Here is a 27,897-nt window from a genome sequence, read left to right as displayed (position 1 = left end):
TCAGTCCTGTTCACCCAGTAGGTCTGTGGTTTTGCTGTTCTGTGGAGAGGGAATGGGTCGAGAGCTATGAGGTGGTGGGCTGTGGTGTAGCTGCCTTGGGCTGGGCCCCCCTCCGCCCTCACTGTCTGTGTTGGATGAGGATGGGGGTGGGGGTGGGGGTAGCCTGGGCAGGGGTGCTGATGAAGGTGATATTCTTGTTGTGGTTGATCCTATGGTGCTGCCCGATCTCACGCTCTGGATCCTCCGGCACTCCTGGCAGATCCGCACGTGGGTGCAACTGCGGGCGGACAGCATCACAGGGGTAGGTGCTGGTGGAGGAGGGGTCGTGTTGGCCCCCAGTGGATCATCTAGGATCCGCTGGGGCCCTGGGCCTAGGTCGGGAGGCCCAGTCCCCCCTGCTCCACCTCCTCCAGCTCCACCTGTCAGCTGGCCGGAGCCACTGTAGAGCTTGCCGTTGCTAAGGCGCATCTCCCGGACCAGGCGCAGAGGTCGAGGGGCCCCCAGAGCAATGCGAGTGGGATGCCGGAGGGCTGCTGAGCTGCTGAGGGGCCGACGGCGGCGCATACGAGAGCTCTTCTTACAGGAGACGGCGCTTCTAAACTCTGTGATCATCTCCTGACAAACAGACACCTAAAAGAGAAAAGAAAGGAGGGAAGAAAGAGGGAACGATGGAAGGGAAGGAGGCAAAGGTAGGGAGGGGCGCCACAGACACAAAGTAGGCAGGCAGCGGAACAAGACGGTGGGTGGTAAAGCGGTACATAAATAGGAGAGCGGAGGGGAACAAGTAAATTGAAAGGAAAAGCAACAAATCAAAGCAAGAACAAGGCAAAAAGAACAGACACAGTCAAGCATGGTAAAAGAAAAGTTGCAGGAGAAGCGAGGGCACAGAGACCAACAAATGGTGGGGTGGTTTTTAAACAGAAATGAGGAGGCGATGGGGGAGAAGGATGTGGAGATGAACAGAGATGGGAGAACATCCAAGGAGCAGAGAGAGTTATTACAATCTAAACACACCAAACACCAACATGTTGTTTAGTTTATGGGCACTTTATTATGGCACTATGCACTGTGAACAGACAGGCAGGCCTGCAAAGTCAGGTGCATATACAAAGGCACACTCACGCACACCCTCAGACACGCCCACCAATCAATGCATTATTCCAAAAGAATGACCACTGTAATTGGCACACACGACAATCAAAATGCATCAAGTCCACGACAGACAAACAACGTTCTCATTGAAATCATAATAAAAAATGATTGTGCTCACATAAACAGAAACAATACTCGTTATCGGAGAACAGACACTGATGACAGGAGGCGTTGTGTGTTTGAAAAAGAGATAGAGGAAGACACACAGTGAAATGGGTGAGAAGTAATCCAAGAATGGAAACGAAGAATACCAGCGTACATGTGAGGCGTGTAAAAGAAGATACATCGTGACATTTAATGCCAGGGAATAAGATCACACTACTTTTTCTATGCAAGCAGATATTGGCATTTCTCAATATTGCTTATCAGTATCATCAAGTTTAGCTCACAAACACTTGCTGCCATACTGTTAAACACCAAACACTACAAGGGCACAATGACAGGCAGGACATGCAAAGTGAAATCAAATTCTCTCATTGATTTATACATTTTGGAACATCCCTCTCATCTCACATGCACATTCATTGAACCTCACATTTTAGAGCACACAAACAAACAAACATACAAATGGATGCAAAAGATGTGAGAAATCTACCCGTTCTCTCACACAAAACAACAGAATAAAAAAATGGCAGGACGCCATGGTAACCTACTGGGGTGTGTCTGTGGGGTCGGCGTGGGCAGGTATGGGGGCATACCTCATCGGTCTCTGCAGAGTGGCGTGTGGACCACACAAACTCCATAATGGCCACAAACACGGCAATGATGAGACCACAGATCAGCACCACAAAGATGCCCCCAATGTTCTCCATACCCAGACCTGGGGGTGGGCCACAGGAGACAAACATTAGCACGCGGACGCAGAAACACCGACACTGGCATGGTTTTAAATGTTTTACTCGACTGTTAAATGTACTACACAGCCTGTGAAAACAGTCGTGTAACGTCTTCTGTGGCTGTCGTTCTTACACTTGATTTTATTAACCCAAAAAGAAATGACAAGATAAGTTGATGTCTACTTTCCAGTCTCTATGCTAAGCTAAGTTAATCAGCTGCTGAGCGGTAGCTCTCTTCTCATCTAACTGTTGGCAAGAAAGCAAATAATCTCTCAAAATGTCGAACTATTCATTTATGTCTGAGAAAATTGGTCTGAAGACCAAAGATGTTTAACTGACAGCCTGTGTAACAAACTGCAGGGAGTTTAAAATACATGGGCCTCACCTCTTTGGGTGGGTCTAAGAGGGTCTAAGTGAAGCATTAAAGATATGGATTTTTCAGCCTCTGAAAATCCAATTTTGACCACTCATGTAAAAACATCTGCGCCTTGCAAGTATCTGAATGTTATGTCAGTGAAATACTAAATCACTGGCGCTTTAAATTGAATAAAAAAGTAAAAATGTCCCCAGACTCTGAACTCCACACACACACACACCACACACAACACACACACACACACACACACACACACACACACACACACCACACACACACACCACACACACACACACACACACACACACACACACACACACAGACTCACTCTAATAAAACTCCCATTACACACCACCTGAGACCAACAGACGACATTTGGGAAGGGAAGAAGATTGTGCTAAGCACCCTTCACCAGGACATTAGGTTAGGCACAAGCCATTAGCTGGACTGGAGCAAAGAGTGAGGAGACTATTACTGAGGAAATTAGAGAGAAGGTGGGAGCGGAGACAGACAGCTGCGGTCGACTGACCCTTGGCACGGTGGTCCTCCTCTTTGGGGCATTGGCCTCCCTCCCACCACCGCCTCTTCAGTATCTCCAGCCTGTTATTCTCCTGCAGCTGGAGGATGGCCAGCGTGATCTCATCTCTGAACGGAGACCCTGGGAAATGACAGGAAAGCAGGATAAGTGCTGGAGGACGGAAAGAGCCCAGAACAAGAGCGGGGGTTTATTTTACAGGAAGGGAAAAACATGAAATGTGGAGAGAAAAAAGAAAAGGAACCAAAAGGGACAGATGCAGCCTCGAGATGGCTACAAGTGATCTGAGTTTGAGAATAAAGAGAGGATTAGTGAGAGATAAAGAGCGAGATTACAACCAGACAGAGCCAGTGGTACAGCTGCTAGTCAGACCGCATACAAAGCATGTCGTGAACTAGATAACGGTAAAAAACTTTTATCCAAGTGTTGTCGAGTCATGGAGATAATCAGCACACCACAATGTGAGCAGTTTTCATCTAAATTGCTTTATGCAAAAACTTTGACAGTGTGTGCTTTGAATTGTGATCGATCCCCTATAGCCGGTATAGCCGTTATCCTCTGGGAGGCGATACAAGTCACTTCCCACCATGACAGACCACTTCAAAAACACAAGTATCCCCCACTGCATTTCAGGGCCTGAGCGCCTCCCACCAGTGGGACTGTTGTTGCAGTGCAGGGATGTTGATAGAAATGTGCTTTTTCACACAAAACCAAAGTCCACCAGCATGTCTGTGTGGACATCAATTATATGAATTAAAGGAAGAGTTCAACTCTACATAAAGTACGCTTATTTGCTTTCTCGCCGAGAGTTAGATGAGAAGATTCTCGGGTTAAAATTAAGCTGCAGCCATTTAGCCTAGACTGGTTCTGTCCAAATTGTAATTAAAAATCTGTCAACCAACTACAATAAAGCCAACTAGTTAACATGTGTATGTCCCTTGGCCTTGTAGAAAAGTTACGCTTTTGCAGGGTTTTAGTATCGGAGAATTTCCTCCTGAATGCTTGTCGACTTTGGATAGGCACTGTTCCCGACCAAGAAATAGTCCAAAACATAACCTGAAAAAACACATTATTATTAGCTTTTGGTCAGAGCCAGGCTCGCTGTTTCCCCCTGTTTCCAGCCTTTATGCTAAGTTAAGCTAACCATCTCTTGGCTCTAGCTTTATATTTAGCATACTGACTTCAGAGGGGTATCCATCATTTAACTTCTGTAAAGAAAACAATCAATTGTATTTACCAATATGTCCAACTATCTTTTTAAATTGTAAGAAAACGTGTTTTATTTTTTATTTGGGTGAACCAGTATTTCTAAATATCTGCCTCAAGACATCTTTCTCCTCATCTGTCTCTCTCCATCAGGATGTACAGTTACTCTCTCTTTCCCCACAACCTTCGGTCCGTCTTATCTTCCTTTCTGTCCTTTTCCTCCCTTTCTCTCCTCGTTTCTTCTTCCTTTTTTACAACGGATCACCTCTTAGTGCTTGAGAAAAAGGAGCTTCAGAAGTGCCAGACGTGTGTGGAAAAGCAATTAACTCCATGTTCATTACCAGTTGAAATACTTCCCCTCAGTAAAAAAAAATAATCAAGCACGTACAAAACGTTTTTCGGATCTAATCTCTCACCAATCAGTACTACTACATGTTTATATTTAGCATAATTGATCGCATGCAGGTGTTTCTGCCTCTCCGACAGTCCATTAAGTTTGTATTTGTTTAATGCAAGCATATCACAGTGATTACCAATCTAGGGGTGGGAACACCAACAAGGGGCTGAACGATTAATCGAAGGGTCATGATATGATTATCAATTAAATCTAAATTCTGCTATGCTTAATTTCTTTAGACTTTTCTATCCATCCATCCATCCATCCATCCATATATCTATATATCTATTTATCCATCTATCCATCTATCTATATATCCATCTATCTATCTATCTATCCATCTATCTATATATCCATCTATCTATCTATCTATCTATCCATCTATCTATCTATCTATCTATCTATCTATCTATCCATCTATCTATCCATCTATCTATTTATCCATATATCCATCTATCTATCTATCTATATATCCATCTATCCATCTATCTATATATCCATCTATCCATCTATCTATCCGTCTATCTATCCATCTATCTACCTATCTACCTATCTATCTACCTATCTATCTATCCATCTATCTATATATCCATATATCTATCTATCTATCTATCTATCCATCTATCCATCTATCTATCTATCCATCCATCTATCTATCCAACTATCTATATATCTATCCATCTATCTATCCATCCATCTATCTATCTATCTATTTTGTAAATCATAATAGCAACTCATCATTTTGAGTGCTACGACATCAACAAACTACAACACATCCAGAACTCAGCTGCCTGTCTGCTCTCCTATACCAGAGACCACATCCCCCCAGTGCTTCACAACCTCCACTGGATCCCCATATAGCAGAGAATCCAGTTCAAAGTTCTCATCACATACAAAGCCCTTCTCAACCTCGCCCCTTCATACCTTTCCGACCTCCTGCACCGACACGCTCACACCTCATATGCACCGACGCCAACCTCCTCACCCCCCCCCCTACTCCGTCCAAGCATCAGACCTGGAGGGACAGGGCTTCCTCCAGTGCTGCCCCCTCCCTCTGGAACATCACCTCAGACATTCTCCAACACTCACCACTTTCAAAACTGCACTTAAATCTCATCTATTCATATCTGCTTTTAACCTCCAAAGCTACTTATGTATGTTGTTGTTTTGTTTATTACTGTTATGTGTATATTCAAACTGCTTTTATTGTTTCTGTTTTTTCCATGTAAAGTGCCTTTAAGATAACAGACGGCAGCTTTACACTGCTGCTGATGACAATCTGTAGTAATGTAATTATTACTTCGTAAGGATTTAAAACCTTTAATGAAATAATAATACAGATCATTTAATTGAATGTAATGAACTAATGAATCTCACTTATCATTGTGATGTAATTTGCTTCAAGAAATGTCCAGGTTTTACTATTTGAAGTTACCTGCTAGTTATTGCCTAATCAGCTGTGACAGGCACTTTGTAACATATTGAAGAATAATATATTAGTAGTATTACCCAGTGGCATGCCGATGCCGTAACCCTTGGTGTCCAGTAGGCCTCCTATCTTTGTGAGGTTACAGTTGAGGCCGCGGTAGTACTCGTTCATAGTGCTCTCCATCAGGAAGGCGTACTTAGAGTTGACCACGCGGGCGATGCCCTCCTCTGTGCTTTTCACAAATACACTGGGCTGCTTGGAGTTCATGTAGTTCCACATCCGCTGGTAGGTCTGGTACCGGGAGTTCTGCAGAGGAATGGGAACACAACAATGAGAATTACACACCGATTACAGATTACAGTACACTCGCGGTTCCCAACATGTCCTATCATCTGTCTTTGAAGCAAAGATTTAATGGAGATGAATGAAAATGAAATAGGGGAGAAAGAAAGAGACATGCATCCTCGATTAACAGGGGAGTGGGGATCATGACAAGCAAAGTAAAACATCAATGGCAAATAAACATCAAGAGGAGTGAGGAGAGTAGAAGGGGGAAAAGCAACATGAATAAAGGCAACAGATTATTCGCTCATGGCATAGCTGATGCATCATCGTTCATACAGATGGAGGTAAAACAGCACACAGGAGGTGGTTCAGCTCTGAGCAAAATATGGTAAACTCTAAAACAGGATTAAGTGTTTAAAGTGCACAATTACATGTTGCATCGGTGTGTGTGAGAAGAAAGGAAAAGAGCAGAGAGGGCGGTCTACGTGTGTGATAATATGACTGGTATGTAATATACACCTGTGTTTTTGTGAATTAGCCATTGAGTAGGGGAATGTAGTGTAGCATTGAAACTGGCTTATGTAAGCAAACATACATCACACTTATTATACCCCCAATATGGACAAAAACCACGAGACTGCAAAGCACACACACTCACAATTTGGCATGTAGCCATTTCCCATGCATGCACACAAACAAACAAATAAAATGTTTTTTTTATATACACTCACCTACACACACTCCCACATGCAAACACACCTACACACGGAGACAAAACACACACGCTCTTTGACAAACACAGATGCCGACACAGATGCCGCAAGCGCTCTCATAAGCAAACACAGGCAGTCATCCACTTAATACAAACAGCTATAAAGAAAACAAGAGAGAAACTCAGAGATGTAGTAGCAAATATGGGGACAACAACTTACTCTAGGCACAGCAATAAAGACAACAACTGTGCACTAAATCACATGTACACACAATCGCAAACATGTTGTGAAAAATAAACTTATGACAACTCAGGAAATTGTCATAATCTAGAGTAAATCCTACTTTCAACAAAATCGACACAATTTAGCATGTTAGCACGGAAACAGAAGCAGACACATAAACGCGTTCAAAATAGCCCAAAGACAACCAGAGCCAAGGCTGCTGCAGTGGGTCGTACCATGAAAAAGGTCATGGTGCTCCCTCCGTGGATGGTGCCATACTCGATGTTGGTCTGGTCGGCCAAGTCGTCCGGAGACTCGATGGGAACCTCCATCCTCTGGACGGTCAGGAAGGCGGCCAGGTTGGCCGTGTAGGAGGAGATGATGATCAGGGTGAACGCCCACCTGAGAGGTGGAGAGAAGGGGAGCAAACGGTGGGCAATATGGATCCAATCATATATCACGGGATCATCAAGTAATAAATTGTCTCGAAAACGTCTGGAAATACAAGATATTCTATCACACTGAAAATCAAATAGAAAAACAATATAACTATAAATACGCCCTGTTTGTTGATTTGCGAACGGCCTAATGTAACCAGAGATGTTAAGGGGAGCAATATCTCAAAATAAACCGGACAGCAAACATTCCCAAGACACCACTCTATACCCTCAAATGTGAAGATGGGACTTTCTTATGACCCTTCTTGTCTCAACTTTCTTCAAGCACATCATGGACTCATACTTAATAATATGCCCCTATCCCATATCTTGCTCTACTTAGTGTAATTTGGTCTCCCTGTCTTCCTCTGCCCTTTATCTCTTTAGCTCTTAGCGATTATTTCTTTACTGTGTGTGTCTCTTTCACAGTCACTCTGTCACCACAGGAATATCATCAGGCTACTGTAACATTTCTGTGAATTTAGCATTATTGTACCGTTTGCTTGGTGCTCGCGGACAAAAATGTATAAGCAATATGTAAAATGTAAATGCCGTTATCGGACGCAGAGGATGAACAAAAATGCAGGTTGTTCATGAAGACATTAGTTGAACCATTGAATTTGCTTTAAAACACTTGTGTAAAAGGGAATGAGCTTTTGCAAACAATTAAAAAATAGCTGATTCTCTTATTCGAATTTGTAGAGCTTGGACTTCTTGTTGTAATCTATATGTAATGCCTTCCAATAGTTGTTTTTATCATATAATCTTATCTACTAGCCTTGTTATAATTGTATTGCTTTTTATTGCATTATATTACTGTTTATTACATTTGCACTAATGTAATGTAATGTTACCATTCAGCATTCCTTTGTTTCTCATTTTGTTTAGTACTTTGTAAACCTCTGACTGTGTTCCATATAATGCATGTTGATGTTATTATTGTACAACATACAATATGTAAATTAAATAACATCTGACACAATAACCAGAATGTACAAATATGCAGTTTCCAGTTTGGTTGAAAAGTCTTTTCTCTGGATGCTTCAGTTTCAACAGTTTAAACTCAGATTTAACACGAGCACAGAGAAACGTTTCCCACAGCTGTCAAACTATGAACTTACACCATTCTGCACATTACCATAACACCCATAACACAGTGGTAGGTAGTTTAAACTGGCACATAAACGTAACCATTCAGTAACTTACCACACCCCGCTAACACATCTGGTGGACAAGGCTCTGGGCATGATCTCTGATCCCTGCTGCATAAAGCCTCCAATCGGGAACCACAGGCTGTTTCCTAGTGTGTACTGGTTCTCCAACATGTCCCTGCGCTCTCGCAGACACGGGTGAGGGTTGTACCACTCATAGGGGCTCAGCCTGGTGGGGAAACAAAGGGACAGTGAAATGACCTTGGGGTCAAATGCACCTCTGTCATATCATTCGAGCCACCGCAAATCAGTCATTCGATCCCTGTCAATCTCTTTGTGGGAGGATTTTTAAAGTTAACAAAAGATACAAAATGTGCCATGCAACTCGTGTTCAACAAGATAATTGGCGGTGCGGCTGCAGACCATGGGTACAGTGTGTGATGTAATGTATTGACCTTGCAGCCAGGAAGAGCACACAGCTGACAGCCAGGTAGGCGAGCAGCATGAAGAGCCAGACGGCCGGAGAGAAGGGATCAAGGAAGGAGAAGTAACCCGGCTTCCGACCCTGGTGCAGAGAGAAAGAAGAAGAGGAGAACGAGTGGTGGAGAGATGGACAGACAGTGACAGACAGACCGGAAGTTACAGTGTGTTAAAAAACAAGGCGTTACGTCTCAGCAGTCAGGGACTGCCCCCTCTGCACCACAGGAGGGCAGTGTCCTTCACTGCACACTGATAGTAAGTCTGCAGTGCTCTGATACGCTAATGCTACAATCCATAAAGGCTCCGATTCTCAATGCTTGCTGTTGAAGCATACTTGGCAAAGACCCAATACCTCATTAGCAATGTAAAGCCGCCACTGTTACCCAGTTACACAGCACTGACTTATTGAGCAATTTAAATTACACCTATAAATTTCATTGTGGACACGGTGGATGCGGCACACTACATAAACAAAATCCTCGGCTTCAAAGATGATATCAGCTGTTATGTAATGTTCAGTCTGATTCCATAAGAATCATCAAACAAGTGAAGCCCGTCGCCTTCTGTGTGACCCTGCCAGCTTAAAAGCAGCGCAAATAAAAGAAATGAAATCCATTACAAGATCTGTAGTGAGTATCGTGCAGCGGGCACCCTGCAGCCCCAGATAACACCCTCACCAGCTGAACTCTGTACAAGATGCTGATCCCCAGGGTCATGAACGGCTTAGAGAAGTCGATAACTTTCTCTCTCTCTGACGTGATGGTGAAGCCTGCTACGGCCAGGTCTGCTTTCTGTGGAATTGACAAAGAAAGATAGGTGGATTGATAGTAGTGGGGGCGAGAGAAAGGTAGAGGTAGTGGAGGAGAGGAGTGTGGTCAGGTAACTGCTTAAAAATAGAAAGACACTCAACGCTGCACTGGGTGGATGAGAGAGCTCTGTTTAAAATGACTTGACCAAATGAAAAATGAAAGCTTTTGACCACGCCACTTGAACACACATTTGGAAAAACATACAGACGTGCACTCTGTCTCTTTCCCTCTTGCACCCACACCCACACACACACACATTATCCACCATCCAAATTAGGCTAATCGCAAGTAAGTTTTGGGTGGCTGGTCTTTCCACCTGTATAAAACCTTGCAGGTCTCTCGTCGCTCTGCCTCCCCTCCATCTATTCCATTAAAAGCTAATTGATGAACATGGGCCACTAATTAGAGCTGAGTGATCAGGCAGTGGGGAGGGCATGGAGGGAGAGGAAGCATGGAGAGCTGGGGGAGCACCAGTGTGGCAAGCCCCACCCTGGGACCACAGTCTGGTAATTGAAGTATACCGTATGGTAATTACGCAAAGAGGGCCTCTCATTAGCCTGCTTCAACCACAGTGTCTGTCAGAGGCGCACTAGGCCTGGACAGGGAGGGAAAGAGGGGGGACAGGAATGGAGGAGGGTTACTGTGAGGAAAGATGGTGCAGACAATTTTAGGCAATGCTACCACTCTCTTTTGGGGAATTATCAAGTCAGCTTTTGTCCCAGATAAGAGTCTTACTTCCCTCTGAGGGCAATTTGAAACATGGGAAGTTACAGCAGAGTTTGGTTTTGGGGCCAAAGCGTGTGTGTGTGTGTGTGTGTGTGTGTGTGTGTGTGTGAGAGTGTGTGAGAGTGTGTGTGAGAGAGTGAGAGTGAGAGAGAGAGTCTGTGTGTGTGTGTGTGTGTGTGTGTGTGTGTGTGTGTGTGTGTGTGTGTGTGTGTGTGTGTGTGTGTGTGTGTGTGTGTATGTGTGTGTGTGTGTGAGTGAGTGAGTGAGTGAGTCAGTGAGTGTGTGTGTGTGTGTGTGTGTGTGTGTGTGTGTGTGTGTGTGTGTGTATTCAGCCTAACTTTCTTTTTGTAGAGACACTGGATAGAACATTTGAGCGTGTTTCTGTGTTTCTGGTTTGTTTGTGACACAGAGAGGGACATAAGGAGGGAGAGGGAGAGGATACTCACCCGGTTGATTAGCTCTCCCACCATGCCGGTCCAAGAGCCATTGGGCTCTGGAGCCCCATACTGGCCATCATCCACTAGCTTGATCTTGAAGGAGAATTTTAAGATGTCTGCCAGCTCCTTTAGCATGTCGACACAGAAGCCCTCGTACTGGTCGTTGCCCTGGAAGTCCTGGTAGTTGTCTCTGCGCATCACATATGGGTTTTCCTGAGCACGGGGGGGGGGGGACATGAGGTGTTTCAAACCAGAACTGAGAATATCCTGTTTCAGCAGAGATTACTGATTGACATGTACAGCTCGAAAACTAGGGATTTATATTGTATTGTAAAAAATTAACTGTTATGTCAATGATATATATTTCAACCGTTTGGGAAATTTGCTTTCTGGCAGAGAAGATAAATACCACTGTCGTACGTACTTAGACTAAAACCGGGTGAAACAGCGCTTGCATTGCTCTATCGGATGTTCAAATCCACCCACAACACTTCAAAATCTCACTTAACACATTATGGATTAAATAAACATATTTACTAAAATATGGAACTATTATATATATTTTAAGATAGCACAATTTGCAATTAGCATATCTTAATTTTTAACCATCTCAAACACGTTTTGAGTCTCTACTCAATTTAAATGGAATAGCACCAAGTACCACCAAGCCTAGATATAAACATGGCTTATTGGGTTTTAGAGACATGCTACTCTACCAGGAAGGTAGAGTCTTTACAAAGTATATTTATATACAATTGTATATTTTTATATATTATATAACTTTTTTGTAACTTGTGCAATACCTCCGACTGAAAGAATCAATCTAGACCATTATTTTTCTTCCGCCTCTTGTGAGCCCCCAAACATGATGGAAGTTCAACACTAAATTGCTGGAGAACTCCTTTAAAACACATGAAATGGCTTCCAATCACTGGATCCGTCGACCTCCAAATCTCATATTTTATTTGCAGGTCTTACAGCAGCAAAAAAAGGGGGGCGGGGGAAGAATTATTACAGTGCACTCTGATTTATGGCGATGACTTTTGTTCCACGTTTTTGATGTCGATAACTTATAAGAGAATGCAGACTGTGTTCTCATTGATAGTTTCACTTCATTTATGTGTTGTCCTGTATATTTAAAATATGTATCTACTTTTCATTAATCTTTTTCAATGTTCATTTCATTCTTTGGTAATAACTTCACGTCAACATTCAGGCCAATACAGCTTATTTGATGTTGTATCAAAGCATAATGTGATGCAGGGTATTTACTGCATCAGGTGTTTTTACACATCTCCACTGACCTGAAGATGATGTAGCAGCATCATGGAAGGGATTTATTGATCTTCTGATATGACATTACTCATACGGAAACCAAAAGGAGACAACTTGTATTGTTCGAACATTATCAGAACACCAGGATCTTGGCAGTTTTGAATTCAGTAACACATCTCTCCCAATGCTCTGTCAGTTTCTATGGCAGCAACAGTGACAGCAAGATGAGCAGAAACAGACCACAACACAGCATGAGCTGCGGAAACAAAAACAACCCTGACCCTGAGGTCAGCGTGATAATCCAGAAGTTAACTGTGACCTTACCAGTATGGTGGTGACAGTGAGTGTCTTGTTTGCCAGCGTCTCTGAGACATTGATATCTAGACTGGTGGAGTTCATTGCCAGAGTGTTGTTGGAGTACCAGACCCCGATCTAACAGAGGAGAGAAAGCAAGAAGAAATCAATGGCTATTGTGGGGTGAATAATGTGGTGTTAAGTTGTGACTGTACTACAACTGTTTTACTGTTGTGGCAGGCTACACACCATCTACAACAATCATTTATTTCAGTGAGTGCATTAACACTATTGCTCTATTGTCTAGAGTACTTTTGCATGTTGAATATTTTATGTTTTGCCATACTGCTACATACTATAAATGCATATTGATTTAATAGTCCCATTGGAGCCATACACATAGCATGTATTGGTAAAGAAAACAAGCACAGCAATGAGCTGGTGGGAGATGAAACGCATTCTTGATCAGGAGTTTTATTGCCATCTCTATTGTCCTTTATAAACACTTTTCTTAAATTGTATACAAAACAGCTCCCATATTTCCTTTTTATGGAGACAGTAAGGGATGTTGCTGTACATTGTTCAATAAGTCAGAGGAGAGGTAATGACTCCTCAGACAGAATCAAAGGGTTTCTATTACACTATTTATCCTGCCCTGACATTTAAGAGTAGTCTTTTCTCTGTGAACTACCACTGTCTGCCTACAGTGTTGGTGCTGTTGTGCAGAGAGGTGGGCTGAGTCCAAATGGTAATTATTGCAACATAACTCTCTCATCGAGTTAGAGTCTCGATTTAAGAATGGTCATCAGGTGGTATTTGGGAGGCAGTTGGCCTGTAACAGAACCGAGCTAGACGTATTAAAGGAAAGTGAAGAGAAAGTGTTTCCTCCAGTCAATGAACCGCAACGTAATTCCCTCAGACTGGATCTGCAGTGATGTGTGTTCTTATGCTTCATTTAATCTCGACTTTGAAATGCTGGTGAAATGCATTTTGATCTTTATCTTCCGTCACTTTCCTTCTAATGCTCACTGGAGTCGTCTGCATTGAATGACATCAAAATGCTCCTAAACACCTCATTGGCTGGGCCTGCCAACATTTTATTTTGGTTCTCCACACTGTCCAACTACCTAACAAATTAGTTGTGTCATATAACTTGTACATCAAAAAGATAACATGCCCAGACTGACAGGGGAGGTCTGGTTCAGGGAAAATTAAAGAAAAAAACCAAAAAGATGAGACAATGTCCTTTTTCAAAGAAGACATGCCACGTGATTCTCTTAAAAGTCTGAAGCAGCAAAAACACCCTCTTTATTATTTAAGACACTCTGGGGTTGTTCTGGTATGACTTCAGATGGATATTGATGACTAAACATGCAAACCTGCCTCTTCACTTATTGTGTTATTGTTACGCTAAGTTTTAACATGTACGGTACCTGACATTGCCATAGTGGAAGTTCCATTGTCACTTTTTTAACACTTCTTTGGAATTATTCACATAAAAAACAGGGTTTTGTCAAACCACAACACAATACGATCATATTGTCAGACAGTAGATCATAATATGGATTTAATTCACCGTAATGCAACTCAAAAACCAACTGATTATTTGACTCAAAAGAGATTTCAAAACATATGACTTCAAGAGGGAGCATTACTGTAGTCCATGACCACTTTAGTCTCTGCAAGACCTGATCCAGTAGAGGCCCAAGTGAAAAAATAAATAAGTCCAATACAACTATAAAAGACAAAGAGAAAATTAACTACATTAAGCCTCCATATAGGTAGTATATAAACAGTATTATAGATACAGTAGGAGAGACGCAGATCTATCTGCACATCCACTCTGTACTGAGCTTAAACGAATGTCATTGTTTGTAGACAACGATTAATAAAATACTATTTGTGCATGTTATTGGATCAGAAACATCAGGTCAACATGCACAAATAAGAAACAGTGAGCAAAGCGCCTGGGACAGGGTCAGTCCAAACATCAAAACACATTCATAAGAGTTTAAAGAAAAATCTACTGGACTTGATAACACAGATCTGCAATACAATTTTGCAACCGTTTGAAATTCAATTGATGGAACAAAACAAGAAGCTAATGTATTCCAGTAGCCATCAGATGAAATGAAAGTGAACACGTATTTGAAGCTTCAAAAACATGACCATGGGGACACTACAGTGCCGTCAGGTGAACCGCATCAAACCAACTCTACAAAGTGAAGATGTTTGGCTGCTATCGTGGGAGCCTGCAATGGCATACGTGTGTTAAACAGCTCCCGCGGCATCGTGAAATCAGACGGCTGATCTGTGTCTAACCCGAAGCCTAAGGGCGGTGTGACCTGGCTGCTGCATGATAACAGCTGACTCCTGACCTCTTTGTGGCCTCCTCGGTGTTTCTCCAGAATCCGCAGGGTATAGTTGGTCCTCTGACCTTTGCTGTTGAACTCCACACGCCCTGTCAGACCATCGTACTCCACCTGGCAGGCAGACGAAGAGAGCGAGGTGAGAACGCGTGAAAGAGGAAGGGAAAGGAGGACAAGAGAGGATGGGAACATGAAAAAAGAGTAGGTAGAAATAATGAGGAAACAAAAATATGGGCAATCTTCTATATAAAACAGCATATATAGAGATTTTCTACAGTAATGATGAAGAAAGAGAGAGCGAAAGACAAAAAGAAAGAAAGAGCTAGACAGACAGAGGAAGTGTCTGAGACTGGACAAGAGCAGGTTGATTAGTTTTGGATCAACGAGGAGAAAGTGAGTGACTGAGCGGGAGGGCTCGATAGAGCAGCAGAGAGAGTCAACAGCTTCCTAATAAGACTCAGGACTGCACCTCACGCTCAGCTGTGCCTCTCCAAAACCCAGGTGCCGGCACAGTTAGCGAGATCTATGATGAATGACGCGGTGCTGAAGATGGAGCACACCATGACGTTAACTAACAAAGGCAGATGTCGGGCCGGTGGGGAGGACGCAATGAGAGATGGGGCTCAGGCTGCCTTGACAACAGGTAGTCGATGAGAGGAGCACACAGACGACCGGAGATGGGAGATGACAAAGAGTAACAGAGGTTACATGCAACATGAGACGAGGATGATACAGATTGTAGCTGTACCGTGGTCATTAATCAATAGCCAATCAGAGAACAAGATAATCAACCACATCTCAGTCATTGTTCAAGAAACATCATCAAAATGTTTTTATCTGATTCGTATCATTAGAATTTGAAAATATTTATATTGTGGGCTGTTGGTGCAACAACACAGGGCTGCTTTTCATTATTGATTAATTTGCATTTAATCGTTTTGTCTATAAAAATAATATAAAATACGGAAAAATACAATCACACTTTCTTTGAGTCAAGGTTTTTTAGCCGACCAACGATTCAAATTACTGTCACAAGTGTTGGTCTGGAAAAAGCAAATAAATTGCATTTTTGCTTGAATAATGACTGAAACGATGAACTGATTATCAAAAATAATTGCCAATTAGTTTTAGTTTTATATGAAGGTGTCACCTCAAACTTTGGGAAATATTAATTGGTATTTATAAACATTTTCTAACATTTCATTTGAATATCACAAGCGTGGACATCTAAGAAATTCAACCAAACTGAGACCATATTTTAAACTCATATTTGAGCATGTAGTGTATATCAGCACGTGATCTTATAATACTTCAAGCATTTACCATGCGCAGGTAGTTCATAAGACTGGTCCCATGTTGCCAGATCTGGGTGAAGAGCAGCTGAGTGGCTTCACTCCAATCTCCTGACTGCGGTTCAATTCCCTTACCGCCCCACCACCACATGCACCGCATCAAACATCAGTGCTGACGAGAGCTGTGGAAGGGGAAAGAGGAAACAAGAGAGAAACGGAGGGTGAGAAAGGCAAAGGGGGAGGGATAGAAACCCAGTGAGGAGAGACAGGAGTCAGAGGAGAAGATGCAATGAGAAAAGATGTGCGAGCAGAGATGATTGAATGGTTAACAGGGATGGAGGGAGGGAGCCAGGGAAAAGAAGAGAGAGAAGAGATGCAAGGTACGAGTAAACCAGTGGGGAGGAAACACAGATGGATACATCAATACCCATTAAGTACACGCAAAAGACTAGCTGAATCTCTTTAACTGCTCCATGAATCAGTGTGAGGAATAAAGAAGGTTAATGTTATGTGGAGCACAAACAAAGCTGTGAAAATCCCTCTTGAATGTGCACATGCATGAGTATTCGTGTGTCTGTGGGACTGACCGCAGGGCCGGGGTACGTTAGGTCACATCCCTCCCTCCAAGAGAGGTTCAGGCTCCTGATGAACTCCAAATAGAAGGGATGGGTGGTGTTAAACATGGAGAAACCCACAATGTTTGACTGATCGTCCACTATACCATCCAGTCTCAGGAGTGGGAAGTCCTAAAAGGAAGGGGAGGAGCATTGAGGGAGAAAGAAAAGTCATGTTCATGTTGACAGTGTATCCAATCTTAGCTCTGACATACAAATACTGTGCAAAGGAGAGTGAGGGGGGAGGAGGGTGACAACATATACTCTCAGATGGAGAGAGAAAACGGATATAGACATCTATAAAAATGGAACAGCAGTGATACAGAGGGAAAGAGAGGCTGATGGAATGGCAGAGACATACACACAATATGTGGCATCCAAAGCACAAGAACATGTCATGGAGAGAAGAAAATAAAAATAAAAAATCAGGCGCACGGCATTAAGTGACACATTAATTTGAATGGTAGAAGGGGAGGTGAGTGCATCAAAGGGGCAGATGAAAAACACCGGAAGCATCGAGAAGGTGGCGGTGGCAGAAGAAAAAGGGCACATCTCGCCTGTCATTACCGTCACCTCAGACCCCTTTTCCTGCAGCTTCTTCTGCACTCCCACATCTTTGTACAGTGGGTTTATTTCTCAGATCCCTCTCTCTCTTTCCTTCTCCCCACCCTTCATCTCCTCTCTCTTTTTTCCCTCACTGTCACCTCTCTCCTCCCTTTATCTCCGTAGCCCCTTAGCTCCCTCATAAAGGGACAGAAGAGGAGGAGCAGGAGACAGGAACAGGTGAAAATGGAGGCCTAGAGGACAGAAGACAGGAAGGGGTAGAATTGGTAAGCTCTTACCATTGTGGTGAGTATGTACTTGTAAAACGCTGATGTCATCCCCAGCTCAGACGCCTGTGGGACAAAGAGAAAGAGAGATTAAGATGACAAAATAAAAGTAGGGGCAGGTGGGATACATAATTGGGAAAAATAGAGAAGATGTATAAGATTGATAGAGGGAGAAGAATAGGGGGCAAAGGGGGCAAGTCATTGAGAAGCAGGGAGCAAAGGACACAGTTGGGGGACAAAGTAGAAAGGAATATGGGAGAGGAGAGGGAACATACGTTAATCTCAGTTTTACATCATCAGGCTAACACTAGGACATTTCGCTGAGGGCAGGCAGCCGCTCCAATGTGCCCAGTAAAAACCTCCCATACACATTCAAACTATGACTCACTGCGCTGGCTTTCGGCCTTACCGTCCGTACTATGAATCAGAATAAGCCAGGGTTACATCTGCACCGCATCCCAGCAAAAGATGTTCTTTTGTCAAGTATTTTCTTAAGAGTGCAAGTGATTGTTGCTGGCAGACATGCATTCATACTGTTCCCTATGCAGCCCTGGAGGGCAGAGACGGTAAAAATGCATGTTAATTCTGCGAAGGCAACAAGCAAGCAGCCCCTGGGAGAGTTGTTTTATCACTTCGACAGATAGTATCTCTTCATGTCCTTCATGACAGTAATCCTTATTTCCCAAATGGGTACGTTTGAGGAAAAAATACTGAGCACTTGTTACTGTGCGTACTGGATACAGCATCATGTCTTCCACGTATGTGCAGCTGTTGAAGAACTCAGATTGATGCTTGAGAACTGACCTTCTTGAGGATGAGATAGGACACAGAAGCGTTGGCGTCAATGATGATGGTGGCCACTTTGTCGTCTCGGATCTCCTTCAGAAGCGGGGTCGGGTCCAGGTTGTCATCCAGCATTCTGATTGACAGCGTCTCGCGAGATATGAGAAAGCGGCGGACCAGTTCCTCCAATCTCAGCAGGCCTGAGGCGGAGCCAGAGCACAGATGAGCTGCATATCAACGTCTGCATCAGTAGACATAAACTCGTATTTCCAAAATGCAAGCTTTGAGGGACCTGTGAAAATCTCGATTTATCCTCGGGTGGTCGTGTATTTGTGTCATTTTGCATCGCACGATTGATGGTTTGTCTAAATCCCCAGGAAATTAAACATAATGTAATGCGGAGTCTCCATTCACTGTTTCTTATAGAAGGACTTATTTTGATCTATTATGACCTCCACCAAGGAAAGTTTGAATTCAGTGCCATATGTGTGTTTCGCTGTTAATGAACAGTGTCATTGAAAATGAACAATGTGTTAGTTGAAGGCCTTTACACACAGGGGGTGTGATGAAATAAATTACTCAAAAAAAGTGGCACACCTTTTCACTGCAAATATTTGCGTTCTGCGTGAAAGTGTTCATGACAAAAACTGTTTAAAAAAAAATGCATTCACGTGCAAAATAATGGCACGAAGAAGAAAGAGAAGTACTTTTGTCTGGATTCTTTGATTCTTTCAGGCTACTACATTTACATATTCCCATAAATTCTCGTACAAACACACTAATAAAGGCAAAGGTGATTTTAAAGAGTTTAGAACAATACTCTGTTTTGAATAATTATTTTTGTCTCCTATGTTTAACCAGTAGATGCAAGACGTCTCCTGCTTTACAGTCCACTTAGATTTAAATAACTGTAAGTTGCATATTAGACTATGATTACGCAAAGGTTTTCCTATAAGTCAACATAAACATATGTTAAAACATTTAAACGCAGTGTACAAATGCAAGATAATAAATGTGCATATGAAACCTTAGTGTTACATCAAAATCTGATGACATTATAGGCATATGGCGCCACACCAACATGACAAAATATAACTATAATATAGTGCTTATTAGGGTTGCAAAGGGGCGGAAAGTTTCCGGTAAATTTCCGGAAAGTTGCCACGGGAATTTTGCCTCGGGAATTTGGGGAATTTTGCAAAAGAAACGTTTTTTTTGCAAAAGCATATAACAGGGAACTTAAATGTAGTTGAGAACAAGACTATGCACACCTAGATCAGCTGGACCCTGAATGCAGCTGGTTGGGAACATTATCTGCCAGAAACATAAACGTAAACATAAAACGTTCTGTTGTTTTTGAAGTCTTTGTCATCAGTGTTGTCTGAACGTTTCAGCCCTTTGCCTGGCAAGTGTGAGAGCGCCGAGTTACGTAGAGGCCAAGAGCGGTATTGCAGACAGATAGAGATTAAAATTATAGCTCGCAACATATTGAAAAAATAACTGAACTAGTTCATTTTTTGGAGCTGTGAACTTAGTTCAACATTTTGAATTATGAACTATGAACTGAACTAGTTCATGTAGAAAGTGAACTTTCCCAACACTGTTTGTCATTACTCTGTTGCTCTCCTGAAGGTTTCTGCCCTTTTTTGGGGGGGGAGTTTTTCCTGATCCGATGTGAGGTCAAAGGGCAGGGATGTCGTATGTGTACAGATTGTAAAGCCCTCTGAGGCAAATTTGTAATTTGTGATATTGGGCTATACAAAATAAACTGAATTGAATTGAATTACCTAGCATATTGATTACTTGGTAAACTGAAGCCATGTTCATTTTAATACCAAGTGTATTTGTATACAGTAGACTAGCTTTTTACAGCAGTGAGGAGGACGTTGATGAGGTCCAGGAAGAAAGCATTTAGACCTGAAAGGATTCAGGGAAAAACACCCCCAAAAAAATTTGGGGTTAGGGGGTGGTGATCATATTCGATGAAAGAATAAAGTTCTACTCACAAAATGTCAAAAAAGTCAAAAATGTCATTTTTAAAAGTTGTATTATAAACGTTTGCATGCATGTCTGCTTATGACAAGGTACATTTTGCAACCCTGTGCTTATGAGTGTGACTCAACTGAAATTCATCTTTGTACAAAGCCCTAATATTCCCTGAGAAGTTTGAGGTATCCTCCAAAATTGATGAGGGCCATCAGCCAATCAGTATGACAAATTTCTAAACATGTTCTAATAATAGAATAAATCTCGAGAGTTGTTCAGCCTTGGCAGAGGTATGTGCTCTTTGAGTGCTTTGTAATTCACTCTGTTGTCCCATACATCAAGCAGTGCTTTTCAGTTCTTTGAGTGATACTATGAGCAAAATAGTATGTGTTCAAAAAACTAATCCTTAAAATTAATATAATAAAAGGTGGAGACTCAAGGAGTCAATAATAAATAGAATTAGAGGCAGAAAGACTGAAATTCGCGTGAATTCCTCTCCAAAAGGAGAGCAATGACTCACTTCACATTGTGTGTGGAATGAGTCTTTACCAAGTCTACCCTGAGGTTCCCTAATTGTAATTCCATAGTAAAGCACCCCTAGCTATGTAAATAAGTGGTGGGGCAGGCATATGGGGGACGGAGGGGAAGGGGAGAGGGAGGAGTGGAGGAGGTGGAGAGGCAGAGCATAGAGCCCTACAGCAGGAGAAAGCCTCTGTAAGCAGTGGGGTAATCACTGAACCAGGCCAAAACTTTAATTAGTTTGAAGAAGGAGGGGAAGCAAAATCAATGCACTTTACAGCTTCCTTTCCTCCCATCTCCCACTTTCACATATTCTCTCTCACATACATAAGCTCTAACCTCTCTATCTCTCTTGTCTTAGCCCTGTGCTCTAGTTACCTCTCTCTGTCTTTATCCATCTCGCTCTTACGCCGCCACCATCTCCTCCTCCTTGTGCTCAGTCTCTCCCTCTCGCTGTCCTCATCCATCTCATGAAAACTGCATAATGGAATTAGGTTCAGATAGCGCGTTGTGACCAGGCGGCATATGTCGGAATGATATGTCGGAAATGACCCAAAATCTCTGACTCACTCTCGTCTAACAGACTACCTGTTCTACTTCCACTGGCGGAAGAGGGAATATTGTAAGTATTGCAATTAACATGGTGTTGCAAAAATAACCCGTTTCTAAATGCGTTACTTAATTAGGATGAGTGCGTGGTGTCAATGAAATTAGTGACTTCACGTGGTACTCGCCTCTCTGACACAAAAGAGAGAACGTCTACTTCACTTGAACACACCACTGGGGTAAACAAGGTGAATAAAACAAGTGGGCTGGTGGTAAACATTGTCTGGTGTTGAACCTCTGCAGCCTCTCAGCCAAGCTGCACACACAATCCCCCCAAAAACCCCACTCACACGTAGAGACACACAAGGACGCTCAAAACGCACAGTACACATGCACAAACCGGCACGCACATCTACGGACAAAGAGGACTAAGCACTCAAAAATATATATCAGGCTCACACACACACATATCGTGCTACACACACCCACACGGTCGCTCGGAGTGTGGAACAAGCCTGTTGAGTGGCGGTTAGCACCTATTCCGCAGCCATGGCAACCAGCTCCATGGCAATAGATAACGCAGCCAAGTGGGTCAGAGTCTGGGAGTGCGATAACCTTGTAAAGATCACCTTAAAGCAAAATGTATTCCAAACACACACCCCTTAGTCTCTCCACCGGTAAAAGTTGAATCTGTTGACCCTGACAGTAACGATGATGCAATCTGTTGTTCACGACAGAAAAAGCCTGGTGAAAGACGGGGCTCTTATCTGCACATTCAACTGATGATCAAAACTGGAAGAACGATGAAGAGAAGTTTGATGCCATTTCAAAGCTCTTTTAGTTCACTGAAATGACAAGTCCACAAGGAATTCAGCTTACTTTCTGGAAAGCACGAGGCGGCTGGCTACCTGCTGGGGAGATAATGAAAGCATCTCAATGACTGGATCAATTCATCATAATGTCACATTTCTTTGTTTGTCAAAATCTACCCTTTTCACACTGCCACGAGAAGTGTTCACAGACTTCAATGGTCCCACTTATTCTTTATGTAATTGCCCTTCAGTTGTTGCACGGTTCAAGTTGGCTGGTGAAAACAGTCAACAGCTGCCCTCAGTATCACTCGCACTTTGTTTCCTCTATTCACAAAAGTTTAGTTTGAATACTACAGCCAGCATCCGACCAAGCCCTTTAATTCCTGCGACTCTCGGGCATTGCATCATAAATCAATAACACACTCTTTCAAAATGAAAATAAAGAGTGCTCGTGACTAAGCCCTGAATCCCCTGTGACGTTATAGCCCTCCGTGTGCCTGGCAAGTTAAATCAAATCAAAGTTCTTCCAATGCTGGAAACCATTTCAAACACTAATATTTATTTAATTGGTTTGGCCTAACAACCCTCTGAGGTGGATAAGAGACGGTGTGCAACAGCACGATCAAAGAAAAAAAAAAAGAAGGCTGCAGCAGAAGCCATGTTCTGAACTTTATGACCAGACTGTCCAACATGAATGTCCAACAGTGCAAAACAGTCACACTCCCATAAAGGCATTCACACACAGACACACACACTGAGATAAGCTTGCAAGAAAACCCAATAAACAACAAGCAGCCCACAGTCACACAGAATGTGCTGCATGACTATAAAAGAGCTGCATGTGTACTCACACTCAGCCTTGGCACAGACCAGGCTGGCTGATGGGTAACTGAACGAGCGCAAGATGGCTTCTATGGCCAGGCTCAGGTCCTCGTTGCTAGGGTACAGAGTGACAGAGGCAAAGCGCAGGTAGGGCAAGCGGGGAGTTTCCTCCGGACCAATCTTGACATGAGGGATCTGACAGAAGGAGAGAGGAGAGGATAGAGATACATTAAGGGAGGCAAATGTGTCCTGATCAGCTCCCCTCCAAACACACTCCAGGGAAAACACTTAATATTGAAGCTCCATTAGAGGCTAGAGGGGGAATAGAGAGAGACCTTAAGGATAAAAAGCTACAGGAAGAAAAGATAACACAGTTGGAAGAGGTGGCTCATGGTTAATTATATGAGAAGAAGTCCAATAAGCAAGGAAAACCAAAGCTTGAGATACATTCATCACAACGTATGTGAATAGAAGGCGCAGTAAGTCAGAGAGGAGGTACGGAGATGTCTGTTCGCACATGACACACACACACACAATTGTACATATTTGTGTATGTGTTTATCTTCCACACTCACCTCCTTTTCCCCACATATATGACTGACAGTAGAGCCAGAGGCGGGGCTGGAGGCGGGACCTATCACAGAGACGACGCCTTTGGGCAGAATCTGACACACTGAAAAGGGAAAAGGGAAAATAAACATTGGAAATGCAGACGCATACCTTTCGCTCTACTTCGTTTTGATGGCAGCACAGACTTGGCATACAGTCGGGCTGTACTTCGGGGAAAGTGTTAAAATGCATTAGGATTTCACTTTAACGGCTGATTATATTGTATCTGCACAATCCGTCTCATTATAATCAGATTTATTTTGCGATTAATACTCCAAGGACTACAGCAGGGCAGGCCAGGCGTTGCCTGCTGCTATTATTCACTTCTCTAGACAACTGCTTTTAAAGATTTTTAGGACTTATAGCTTAAATGATATCTCTGGCATCAGAACATTAATAACAGATTGGTGCTCGCTTTTAATTAACAAATGCCCTTTTGTACCATTATCCTTTTTGCAGGAAGACATTGGTGTGGAGAGAACAGTTTTACACATTTGTCTATTACAATAAATACTTTGCTCAAATATGGCTGAAGTAAACACTTATGATCCTTATTGATCTCTATGATTCAGTTGACATAGATTTCACTCTTCAAATTCACCACATGACCAAAGTTTCGATATCCATGTATCCAGGCTTATGTGAAGAAACTGACCTTTTCATGATACATTTATGTCAACACACTTTATGTTTGCTTGTTTAATATACTGTAAGAATGACTCATTATCTTCCACCTTTTGTCCAAAATGCCCAACGAATCAATGCATACAAAGATAAGGCGTGAGTATTATTTATTCTTTTGAACTATGAAGATCAGCTACGGATGTCAAATGTCTTCATTAATAAGTCATGTGACGAAGCATAACCAACATTTTTATTTTGTATCAAATTGCCCCATACGTCTCCACTATGTTGAATAGAGACATTCATGATTAAAAGTAAGTAACAGACAAGCTGTGTTCATTGGCTGTCTTACACTTGACAAATTGACCAGCCTGCACTTTGTGTTACTGATCAATACACTTATTCACTTTCTTTCTCAGGAATCAGATCAGAAGGCCTATGACTCATATCTGTACAATAAATATGAAGCTGCGCTAAACTAACCCGGCTGCAGTTTGGGTTTAGCCTTCAGACATGAGAGTGATCGAACTCCCAGTAAGAAAGCCAATGAGCACATTTCTCTTTAAAATCAAACATCTGCCATTGGCCAGTAATCATCAACCATCAACAGACAGACGTTTGATCAGGACATGTATTCAGGGTTTTCATCCTTTAGCACAGTGATTCTCAAAGTGGGACCCGAATTAATAATTAGCTAAGAATCATAAAATTGTGCTGTATCATTACAAAGTGCATATCTACAGATGGGGACCGTTTGCCCCAATAAAACAAACATACTGTCTAGTTCTCCCAACCAAGTTAGCTTTGGGCCAACCCATGAATGTAACACACTGCAATAAGTTAATTAGTTTTAAGTTACTGAAATAGAAAAGTCCCAAAATTAGAAGAAAAAGTGTCAGGATTCAAACTGAAATGTGTTCATGAAACAGTTATTTGGGTTGAAAGGTTTTGAAATGTACATATGGTAGTAAGCATATGTACATTTTGATGCTATTCAAACATTCTTTATCCGTTTTACAATAAGCAAGGGGGGGGACCCTCGCCCCAAAAGGTTTGAGAACCGCTGTTGCAGCATAGAGAGAATACTTACCTGTTTTTGTACAGCATTTTGTTTGTGCACGAAGTACATTTGTATTCAGGTTTTCTGTCTAGCATCCTGAAAATTGCTTTCACAGATACAGCAGCCATGAGTCCAGAGACTGAACTGTGTTATTCTGATAATCATAAGCTCTTTTCTTGCTGGCATATTTGGTTGGTATTTTAATTCATCCCAATTAGTTATCTCCAGTCCCTGCCACGGTCTGTGTGCGTGTGTGTCTGTGTGTCTGTGTGTGTGTGTGTGTGTGTGTGTGTGTGTCTGTGTGTGTGTGTGTGTGTGTGTGCGCGTGCATGCAGCTGTGCCTCAGAGAGCCGTAGCTGTAAGACGATGAGCTCTCTGATCCAGACGAAAAAACGCTGCGAGCAAACAAGCCTATCAGAGTCTCCTGCCCATCGGTCAAGGGCACACACGCACACACACACACACACGCACACACACACACACATGCCATTCATGCATGCACATATGTACACAACCCCTGTGAAGCGCACATAGACATTTGGCCAGTAGCTTGTGGCAGAGTCAGTGAACTCTTAGAATAGGAGCAGAGCGCCTTGTCTCCTCTGTGACTGGATTCAACAGGACTGCTTTTGTCTTTACAGAGTTCATACATTTTGTTTTAACTCTGGATATCAATACAAATTCCGTGGCGCGGGTGTGCTCTGTGCTTTCTGCTGTCCTGCACTGCTGATCTGTATTCGTATTTGATGATTTGTTTTCTTCGTGGCAGTGCCAGCTGTTACTGGAGGGCACTGGTCCACTGTTTTTAATGAGACAGGCTTACTGGCCCATTACTGGTCTCCAATGACGTGTAAACTAATCAGCACAAGCCTTTACTGGCTCCTAATCACATGAAAGTGGTGGAGGTTTATCGTTCTGGTCATTATTTGAGGATTTTGCTCAGCAAAGGGCAGCTTTTTAGGAAATGTAATTGTCTTTTTTTGTAAAATATCAACGCCCTTTTTAAGTGGAATAAAACATGTAGTATTCTGTAGACTTCTGTTCTTTTATACAGTAGTCACTATTAATATTAATAGTCCATATTAATAATAAGATCTACTGGTACTTTCAGTGGTCACTTTCTGCCTGTGCTATTTAGAGACTATGCCCGACTAGACTATAATGGATTTAGCAGGACTTAATCACTCTGATGGGTTGGGTGATTCTGCTCTACTGGTTCTCTTTGGCGAGCATCGGCTCCACTCACTGGTGTCAGTAGTGTCGTACTGGGAGTCTTTTTGCAGCTCGTATATGTCCACCTCCACTCGGGCTCTGGCCGGACCCTCCATCACACTGTTGATGTTCTCCCTGGCCAAGGCCAGCGCCAGCCGCTCCCCACGCCCACACACAGACTGGTCATCCAGGATTGCGGCTAGAAAGGCAGAAGGCAAAGGAAGGAGAGATTGGTAATGGTCTTCTTATCTCAAAGCACAATAGTGTATATTCCAAAATATCAAACAATGTCTTTAATGTTTATAATTGTGATTAGGATGCTCCAAAGCTCAAGTCCTTTAGTCTCTAATATGTTTATAGTATATTGTCTATCGTCTGTGTACATGAGTTGTCTGGTGAGACAAAACATGTTTGTGTTTGCAGAAAAACTCTAATTCGCATAACGAATTCTTACAGCTAAATCTGGGAAATCCACTGATATTTAAAACATTGAAGAGTATCGTTGCAGTTGCACTCTTCCTGCTCCTGATGGAGGCTTTTTTTTTTGGGAGTAAGCACTTTTATTCTTAATACTGCATACATATATACAGTAGAACAAAAATACTTCAATCATTCTACCAAGATTTTTTAATCTCTCATTGCATGGGGAACTATTTTGCTGGAAAAGAACAGTTTGGACACCAATAGGTATATTATTAATGCTCATTAGGCAAAGTGCTTTGCTGTCACTGTATGTCTTTCTGGACTGACCAAAGTGGCAAAACCCACCAGAGCAAAAACAAACCATGACAAGTATGTTGAAAAACCTTTTGATCCAGGTGTAGTACGGATGGATGGACGGCTGTTCCACTCACCCATTCGGACGGAGGAGAGCAAAGGGGCCTGAGTGAGGGAGCTTGGCAGCATGGTGACTAACAGGAAGGGAAGGACATGTATTGACAGCAGCAGTGCTGGCAGAGCCGGCATCTTCTACTGCTCCTCATGGAGAATGTTCTGCTGGCTGCCTGTACCACCACCTTCAGGATCGGAGGACACACTGCACGTTACTGGACACACAAT

The 27,897-nt window shown here is 42.6% G+C and overlaps 1 protein-coding gene across 1 annotated transcript; it reads right to left on the bottom strand.

Moving 5' to 3' along the window:
• On the bottom strand, positions 1-27,804 carry grik5 (glutamate receptor, ionotropic, kainate 5). Its single transcript, XM_034553348.1, is given in 21 exon segments — positions 1-630; positions 1,806-1,972; positions 2,894-3,022; positions 6,012-6,237; positions 7,388-7,553; positions 8,795-8,968; positions 9,195-9,304; positions 9,897-10,010; positions 11,201-11,404; positions 12,791-12,898; positions 15,139-15,243; positions 16,453-16,496; positions 16,499-16,564; positions 16,567-16,603; positions 17,009-17,167; positions 17,878-17,931; positions 18,670-18,848; positions 23,363-23,528; positions 23,909-24,006; positions 26,873-27,037; positions 27,693-27,804. Coding segments are annotated over 21 exon segments (3,213 nt in total).
• Between the last annotated feature and the right edge of the window lie 93 nt (positions 27,805-27,897).

Source organism: Cyclopterus lumpus, chromosome 16, assembly GCF_009769545.1.
Source record: "Cyclopterus lumpus isolate fCycLum1 chromosome 16, fCycLum1.pri, whole genome shotgun sequence".
Taxonomy (NCBI): domain Eukaryota; kingdom Metazoa; phylum Chordata; class Actinopteri; order Perciformes; family Cyclopteridae; genus Cyclopterus; species Cyclopterus lumpus.
The sequence above is the reverse complement of the archived record's forward strand: the minus strand, read 5'-3'. Positions and strand labels throughout refer to the sequence as shown.